The sequence below is a fragment of the Populus trichocarpa genome, unplaced genomic scaffold, assembly GCF_000002775.5.
Source record: "Populus trichocarpa isolate Nisqually-1 unplaced genomic scaffold, P.trichocarpa_v4.1 scaffold_104, whole genome shotgun sequence".
Lineage (NCBI taxonomy): Eukaryota > Viridiplantae > Streptophyta > Magnoliopsida > Malpighiales > Salicaceae > Populus > Populus trichocarpa.
In genome coordinates this window covers 221681-231065 of record NW_026291142.1, presented here as the reverse complement: position 1 = coordinate 231065, position 9385 = coordinate 221681, and the positions used below count along the sequence as shown (strand labels likewise).

The 9385-nt window shown below is 41.1% G+C and overlaps 1 protein-coding gene across 2 annotated transcripts; it reads right to left on the bottom strand.

Moving 5' to 3' along the window:
- Positions 1-675: 675 nt before the first annotated feature.
- Positions 676-9385, bottom strand: LOC7478319 (uncharacterized). Of its 2 annotated transcripts, none has more exons than XM_024597088.2 (8): positions 9308-9385; positions 8221-8445; positions 7926-8128; positions 7391-7838; positions 6944-7303; positions 6677-6855; positions 3610-6570; positions 676-3414 (listed from the first exon to the last, which is right to left on the bottom strand). In XM_024597088.2, the coding sequence occupies exons 2-8, from the start codon at positions 8420-8422 to the stop codon at positions 841-843; spliced, it is 6927 nt and encodes a 2308-aa protein (XP_024452856.2). In that variant the 5' UTR covers positions 8423-8445; positions 9308-9385; the 3' UTR covers positions 676-840. The 2 variants fall into 2 exon arrangements, with proteins under 2 accessions (XP_024452856.2, XP_024452855.2); XM_024597087.2 differs by having other exon boundaries at positions 8221-8442.

Below are 9385 nucleotides of genomic sequence, written 5' to 3'. Positions count from 1 at the left end.
ACATGTTGAAAATCATGCAAGGATCGATAATTTGGATCGATTCATTTCGATTATCACTTCCAAATCACAATTTTATCAAAATAGCTTTTGGTTCAAAATCAAAACCCTAGAATTAAAACCCCTAAAAAACTTGTTATTGATGCAAATAGACCCTAGATTATTGACTAATCAAGTATTCATTTCGATTATCACTCACAAATCACAATTTTATCAAAATAGCTTTCGATTCAAAACCGAAACTCTAGAATTAAAACCCCAAAAAAACTTGTTATTGATGCAAATACACCCTAGATTATTGACTAATCAAGTTGCCTAAAAGGTTTAGTGCAAAAAAATGACCAAAATTGGTCCAAATCACAGGTTTAAGGCAATGTTCTTGGGAAGAACATAAAGAAGTTGAACCTAGAAACCCAGCACACTGTCAAGCCTCCAAAGCTAGTATTTTGACCTCTAAAACATGCTTTCTTCATTCTAACAAATCACACTACCGTAAACAAACAAGTTTGAATAAAAAAAATTCCAAATTCCAAACTTTCAAAGCTAAACATCAAGCATATTCAGTAATATAAGATTCAAAATTGATACTTTAGCACTTTACAATACTCAAACAAGACCCAAAACTAAGAACATGCATCAACCAACATAGAAAAAAACATCCCAACCTTGCTTACCATATTTGACAAATTTCAAAAACACTTTATTTCATCAAAACCAATACAACTAACTTCATCTATGTATTAAGGAAAATCAACAAACAACTCAAAGCAAGGTTTAACTTTAAACAATAAAAACATACTTGGGGTTTGACTCGGTTAATTAAAGGTTGTGAGTACCATTAATTCACATAGACCTAACAATTTCTTCTTTCATGGCAAGAGAAAGAGCACTAAGATTGCCTCCTATTTCTATTCTAACACCAGGCATGGCAATTGCTCTACTCCCTACAAATCCACCTTCTCCAACTCTTATCCTGCCAAACTTAACTTTCCCTCCTTCACCTTCATATATATGTCCAAACAGTAAAGCTTCTCTTCCTACACAACCACCTCTCTCAATCTCCACCATTTCTGGATTCAATGCTGCTCCCATGCTATCTACGTAGGCTCCTTGGTCCAAATCAATGTCTGAACCCATGAGCTTTAGCCATAGCAAAAATAAGATAGACCCTCTAGTCATTTCCATGAAGTAGTCCCCTACTACAGTTCTGAAAGCTTGCCACACAGTGTCCATGAAGACTCCTATGCTCCAAATGTGTACTGTTTGGCCTTCTTTCTTTTTCCCCACAAGAATCCACTTGGCCACAACACATGCTAATGCTGCTAGAACTCCTGAAGAAACCCAAACCAAAGGAAGCAACCAATGCATTGCGACTTTCTTGCTTTCCTTCAAGTGAAGAATCCAGTTCAGTGGAGCAAAGATGAGCAACCCCATCAGGAAATATGGAAGAAATGTTTGCAGCAATGGTTGAGCAAAAATGACCCATAAGGTCTGATACCATGTCCTTGCTAGTGTAACTTTTCCCGAGTCCTTTTTCTCCAATGCTGCTGCCATTGGACAGCCTGAAAGGTCCACTTTAACATCACTTTGTTCTATGAAGATCCTCCAAGCTTCTGGAAGTGGTTCTCCATTCCTCAAATGCTGACAAATTTCATAGATCAATGAACGACCATGATCAATTGAAGCACTTTGCGAGGATGAAGTGGCCCGGATCACATCCACCTCATGGCATCGAATATAAGGATTAAACTGTAGTGCTTCTGATTCTGCACCGGTGAGATTTTGATCAATGTGAACTTCCCCTATATCAATGTAAGGGAATTCAGACTCATCCCATGGTTTGGTGCAGTCAAGTGCAACGTCACAAGTGGCATCATCATGTGGAACAGGTCGGATTTGCAGCTGGAAAATGTAGCGAACGCCTCCTGGAGAACTTACACGGCTTTGGAAATCTTCGGCTAGGAAAAGTAAGGGACGAGTATCCTTTTCATCCCGTGGAATTGCACCTGTTTCTGGTGGGAGAATGCCCATAGGCTCAACTTTACCTGAATCCTCACTTATGTTTTCGTCACCAGGCCGCAATTTGAATTTCACATACATTTCCTGTCCGTCCGAAAACCTGAAGAGCCTGCAGATATTTGAGTAGTAGTGTAGCTCAGCAAAAGAATTCGCATTGCGAAGAGACATCCAAACTGCATCACGGATATGTGGGGCTCGCTTCACATGCTGCTCCCTTGCAGGAAGTCCACAAACTAACCATGTTGCAAAATCACCAATAGTACGTGCAGATAATGCCTTACCTGTCTTCAATGTTAGATCAAGAAGCGAAGAAGAGTTGCTTCCATTGTCATCTGAAAGTATTCTTATCGCTGCTCCACGTAGATCGATTCTTGCATCATCATCAGCACTCATGCCGTTGCTATGCCTGACTACAATAGGATAGCTCTTCCCAGCCTGGAATATCTTGTGGTCTGGAAATCCTTTCAGGTTGTCATAAATCTTCAGGTATCCCTTCCCACTAACACCAATTCGATGGAAATACCTTGCTTTAACCTTCAGAGTATTGGCAGCCAAAGTTGCAGCTAAATTGCCAACTATCTTCTTGTATTTGTAGTCCATCTCTTCTATCCTGTCATCCAAGGCATGCATGGTGTTCTTGATCATAACTGGAGTTTGAGATCCAATATAGACGCCGCCTTGTCGAAGAACTGAATTTGCAGGAGCCACTGAAAGAGCTCCAAGAATAACATCCTTTTGAACAACCGAACCAGGGAGGATGAGGCTTTGACTCCCGACAACCGAATTGTCCTGCACTTCAATTTTTCCTTGAGTAAACCCACTGGATGAATAGAAGCCAGCAATCATCCGACTGAAGTCACCAAGGTGCACACCATCACCAATTGTAATGAGCTCTGGGTCTGATACAGGATTGACAGCCCTGATGGAACAATGCTGACCTACACTTGCACCCAAAAGGCGCAAATAAATGCAGAATGCTTCTGTTCCTGACAGGAGTTTGGCAAATCTAAGGTGGCAGGCAATGGTAATTCTATGCCGGAGCCAGGCTTTCATGTGGGATTCCCTTTTCTCTTGTTTTTCAGCAAGAAAATGGGTCAGAGTGCATGTGAGGAGGCTGAGTATCAGGCCATGAGCCAAGTAAACAATAGCAACTGAGATTGCAAAGGTGGCTGGGTTTGATGGGACATTAGCAATCATTGTAGCATAAGCAATGATGGTGAATGGAGTCCAGTGAAAGGCTCCAGAGATGCAGAGAAATGAGAAGTGTTGAATGGAGGCAGGCTTTTGAGATAGCCAAATGTAAAGGAAGTAGATAATGGCTGCTGAGAGAGTGCTGAGGAGACCAACCATGTAGATGCCCATGAAGTGGTAGGTGGCCTTATCAGACAGCATTGCACCCTGAAACCATTATAGAAATTGTAACGAGTATGATCAGTTCTTGTTTCAATTATGTAAAAAAAACATTCCTCCCACATTTTTGCAATAATTGGAAAGAATCAAATTAGTGTAAGATGAGAAAACGGGGGAGGAAACCTATAACCTATGCAGTTATGGGTAAGATATAATAAATTGAAAAATATATAAAAAAATTACCTTCTGAACATTGTGAGCCTTGCTAGATTTGAGTACAGCTTTTCCACCTTCTGTCTTCTGCAAGGGCTGCACATCTGCTTCTTCTCCCAATGTACTTCCTTTCTGGATTACAGCGTAAGGACCAACTGAAGAATTTCGGCCGATTCTAATGGCTTGGAAGCTCAAGATTCCATTCTTTACCTCATGGCTTTGAAGCAACGCCCCTTCCGCAATTACAGCTCCATCTCCAATTGAAACTAGAGATGGATCTGTAATGTCAACTGTATCAAGCAAAACTGAAGATCCGATCTTAGCGCCGAGCATCTCAAACCAATAATTAAGGAACACAGTTCCTCTCAAATGCTCTGCAAAAACTTTTGAAGAGATTTCTTGGGCCTTGTACAGTGCCCACCACTTGACAAAGTGAATAGACCAGATAGATACTTCAGGGGTCAGGGCATAGTTAGGTTTCAAGAAAGAATTCCCCAAGAAAGCAATGCTAATACAAGTAGAAATGATGCCAAGGATCCAAGCAAGAGGAGCCAATGCCAAGGGAATCAAGTAATTCCACCAGGGAAATTCCTCATTTAGCATATGACTTGCTGAAAGCAAACTTGTGAAAGCCGAAACTGAAAAATAAGCAGGAAAGCTCAGCATGGCACAGACATAAACAAGGGCAAGAAGTTGGAAAAACCAGACACTGATTAGGCGAGTCGTGGAAACTTCTGTGTCAAACTCAGCAGAATCAATATCAGGTTCTGGTTGATAGGATTGAGAGTTCATGAGCTGAGGTTGAGACTTCATCGCAAGATTCTCTGCGAAGCTTGCCAAGTCTGCAATGCAGGTGGCAGTGAAGATATCGACTGCACCAACTGGCACACCGAGGAAATCTGAAAGTTTTTGAGCCGCTCTGACCACACCTATCGAGTCAATTCCATACGATACAAGACTCTCGGTGGCAGAGATATTCTTGATAGGAATTCCTGTTTGCTCAGAAACAAGCCCCTTCAGAAATTCTACTATTTCTTTTTTGCTGAATTTGGCGGTTGGTAAAGGAGATGTTGCAAACCGAGATCGAGGAGTTAATCCCTCTTTAGATGTCCCGGTGGTGAATGAACGAAGCAATTTTCGTTTTGCGAAAAATGGGTCTGGCACTGTGTTTAGAGTTCCATCAGTAAAATGTTTGAGGCATTCGAACCTCTTGATTTTACCTGATGTTGTTTTGCTGATAGTCCTGGGCTTGATCAGCTTGATAGAAGCCACAGTCACGCCATGTTCTTCTGCGACACGAGTCTTTATGTTCTCCACCACATCCTTATCAACATGCTTAGCATCTCTAACCTCGGCAATTACAACCAAGCCAACCTGGTCAGAACAATCAGGAAGTGAAATCCCTTTTGATGACAAGACTTCCTCAGGAACACCAATGACAGCACAGCAACCTGGGCGTAGAAGTTCGGATGCACTCTCAACTGTTTTTTCTACATCTGTAGAGTAAATATTCCTTCCGGCTACTATAATCAGATCCTTGATTCTTCCCGTGATGAACACCTTTCCATCAATAATCCGTCCCAAGTCTCCGGTTCTTGTATATTTTCTTCCTGGATGATTTTGAAGCACATTTCTGAAAGTACTTTGGCTAAGTTCCTCCCTTCCCCAGTACCCAATTCCAGCACTCGGACTACTAATCCATATCTCTCCTTCCTTTCCAGATTCTTTCAGCTCCTCATTGGACTCTGGATCGACTACTCGGATGTCAATATCTTCACTATTTGGTTCCACATACCCGCAACAGACTCTTCCTTGCCAGTCTACCAATATGGGCTTACCTTCTCCATATGCACAGCTGACGAACACACAATTCTCGGCCAATCCATAACCAGGAGCCATTACTTCTTGCGAAAGACCAAAAGGCCTAGTGAGCTCAACAAATCTTTTCAAAGTTCTCTGCCTCACTGGTTCAGCAGCAACCATGAGGAAAATCAAAGAAGAGAGGTCAAAGTTTCGAACCTTATCCTTGTCAGCATACTCCAATCTTCGGATTAGCAGTTCAAAGGCGAAGTTGGGACCGGCACTATGAGTAGCGTGGTATTTGCTCATGATCTGAAGCCATAGAAGAGGGTTCTTGATAAAAGTCATTGGAGAAAACAAAATTGCTGATCCACCACTAACTAGAGCAGTAAAAAGTCCACCAATTAGCCCCATGTCATGGTATTGCGGAAGCCAGCTGACTAGTACTGTCTTTGAGGTGCTCTTATATATCCTCTTCATCAACTTCACATTGTGAATAAGACCACCATGAGTTATCATTACACCTTTAGCATCACCAGTTGACCCTGAAGTGAACTGCAGAAAACACAAATCATCCGGCTGACATTCAGATTCATATGCTATGTTTCCTGGAGCCAGGACTTTGGAGTCCTTGAGCCAAGAATCTGTATGCATCCATGGAAGGTTCGGCCATTTCCCATTTTTCCCTGCTAATGAGATTAGATTCTTCACAGAACCTGCCCGAACTGCTGAGTGATAAAGAAGGGTTGACAGAATTGCAACTGCATTGCAAGATTTAGCAATGCTTTCAATCTTCAACAGTGCCTGCCCACCTCTTTGCAGAGGATCTGGTGGGAGGACTGGGACTGGTAGGACCTTGGCTCTTAAGCACCCAAAAAAGGCATCAATAAAGTCCAGTCCTGGTACATAGACTAAGAGGACCCGGTCACCGGGCTTGATAACTGGTTTTCGGCTGGTCAAGAGTTTACGAGCAATGCAGGAAGCTTTCGCATGAAGTTCTGCATAAGTTCTTTGACATACTACAGCCCCATCTTCGCCAATCCAGGTATAGAGTGTTTTGTCCTTCGTCATACTTTCAGTTCCCCAGTGTTTCAAGTAACCATCAAGTGTAGAAAGATCAGGAAACTCCACTCCTTCACCTAGTTCTTTTGGATTTCTATCCCAGCAATCCGATTTCAAAGAAAACAAACTCTGCGATATCACAATCAACAAGCAAGTTTTGTTTCAAACTATTAAATCCAAGCATCATTTGATCCACTTATCCATTTATCACTAAAACTTGTCAAAGTCAAATTACCTTAACATATGGAAACATAGGTACCGAGTTGTTATTTGCAAAATGCTTGCATATAAGATCCATGGCATAAGATGAATTTCTCTCCGTGAGTTCAAATGCCATGAGCCCACCAACGTAGTAAGTGTTCCTCTGGCCTTGAAGTTCAGACTCCAGTTTGTCATAGAATCCATCCTTCATTTCTGTTTTGAAATTTTAAAAAAATAATGAATGAATTTGGATCTCTATCTGGTTTGGTTCAATGGTGTAGGAACAGGTCGTCAAGCATACCTTGGCTACCAACATGGGGGAAGTACTTGAATCTTCTCTGGAGAACTTCTTCCTCAACTTTTGCCCCCATGGACATGACTACCTTCTTGGCAAGCTCAGCGACTGTTGGTCCCTTTATATCGAAAGAGTTCCCATAGGACCAAAATAAGAAAATGTCAGTGTCAGCATAGAATTTCTGCATCGCAACGGGATGTCCAATTGTTGCAGGATCTTCCATATATTCACCAAAGTAATAAAATCCAACTGGCATGTCTTCTAGCCCTTTGATCTTTAAAACAGTGGTGTAGTAGTCGATTGTCTGAACTTTTCTGAAGAAATATCTTTCGACTTCACTGAGATCCATCACTTCAGTCTCAGATTCTGCAACATGAATACCTTGTTAGCCATTTCCTGAAAGGAGAGAGGAACTTATAAGGTGGAAATCTAGAGGTATGAAGTTCAAGAAACCTGTAGATTTTTCTGCTGGAAATCTATAAGTATTTCCATTTGTGAAAGGAAATGAACCAGAGATAATTATCTTATCAAACTCCATTTCTTGAATTTCCCCATTGTTTCTTTTAACATCAACTCTAACACTGTCGGAATTGCGCCTGATGGCCAGCACATCAGTTTTGCAATTAACCTCAATTGGAAGTGATTCACTGATCTTCTGCCAAAGACTAGTGTATCCACCTTTGAAACGCCGAATCTTTCCAGCCATGGAAGTCCGGGTGAACTCATGAATGTATGCATAAGGCATGTCTTGAACAAATCCATAACCAGAAGCAGTATATCCATAAGCCACAGATTTGGGAACAGATTTGAATCCACGACTCTCGAGATACGTAGGAGTCAAGTCTGCAGCTAATTCACTCACAGCATGGACTCCAATTCGACCAGAATCCTTTGCCTTATCCTGTAAACAATGAAATGAAAATTTAAATTGATATCATTCCTGCAATATAAGCAAAAAACTATGGCTGCACTGAAAATTGAAACCAACCTGCAGTTCTAAGGTCAGTGACATCACAGCTACATAATCATCTGCAACTTTAATGTCCTGATACTTCCCTGTAGAGCTGTCAATATGAGCAAGCTTATGGGAATCCATTTCTTCTAATTCTGATCCAACTTCTTTTGCCAAGTGAAAAATGACAGGTGCACTGTTCTTAGCCAAAACCTGACCACCAAGATCATAAATCCTTCCTGTATATTGCAGAACAGATATAATCATTATACTTGGTGAAGCTAAATTTACAGAAAACACTTTTTTTTCTTCTTATCTCTTCATCATGTACCTTCAATGTCTACTGATTCACACATGCCACCCACAGTGTGATGCTTCTCTAACACTGTGACATTCTGATAACCAAGCTTTGCCAATGCATAAGCAGCAGATATGCCACTTGGACCACCTCCTACTATTCCAATTCTTGTGTTCACAGGCAGGCATGGATGTAGCTTGACAAATTGATCCTCAATTGATACTAATGGGTCCATCTTTTGAGTACTTGCAATGCCTGCTGGAAAGGGAAATGAAGTGAGTCCAACAGCTATCTAATTATAACTCTACAATTTTAGAAACCACACTGCTCAAAGGTATCTATGGATAATCCAGGATTCTGGATTTAGGGCATCTTTTCCATGTCTTCTTGTATGCTCTTTTTAGCAATAAGAGTTTAAACCCTTTTAACTTCTTCCCCTTTAAGACAGAAAAATACATATTTAGTCATTATTTTCTTCTGACGTTCAAAACAAAGCTTCTAACCATTTAGCTGATTCCTGGTACCGACACATATATATGTAACAAAACCTGAGGTGAAGATAAATTCCTTCTGTATCCATATCTAGCCAAATGTCTTTCTTTCATTAGTAATTAAATCACTCTTGAAACCCTTCGTTTTCATTGTGCAATCATATTTTGAATCAAACAAGACTAAAACAAAAATTCTTCAAGAAGACTACAAGGAGTATTGCTGAAGAGGACAACAGGCTTCCAACAGCAACCATTTCCTCTCACAAATGATCCAGGCTCTCATGTTTCAATCCATAGACATTGAAGACCGAATGGCCTATATATAGATGTGTTTTTTCAAAATCAAATGTTTAGCAATATAGCTGCCCTAAAAGCATATATCAGCATGCCCCTAAACTGAAGGTAAACAGAATGGCCTAAAGACTTACACAAGGCCAAGGTTTCGAACCCTAGGAAGACATGGAAGGACTAATACAGGAATATGAACCAATCCACCCAACAAGCTAACCACTTCAAGTGAAATACATGAGTAGCTAGGATTGGCAGGGAAGAAGTGAAGATATGGACTAGGAAAACATAGAACACCGAATATAACTGCTTCAAGAAAGAAGTGGTCAAGAGAAACAAACCTTGGAGACAAAACCAACGCAGGAAATCAATGCACTCCCTGTAATGGCATTGCCACCAGGCCGTGGAGAAGGCTGAGG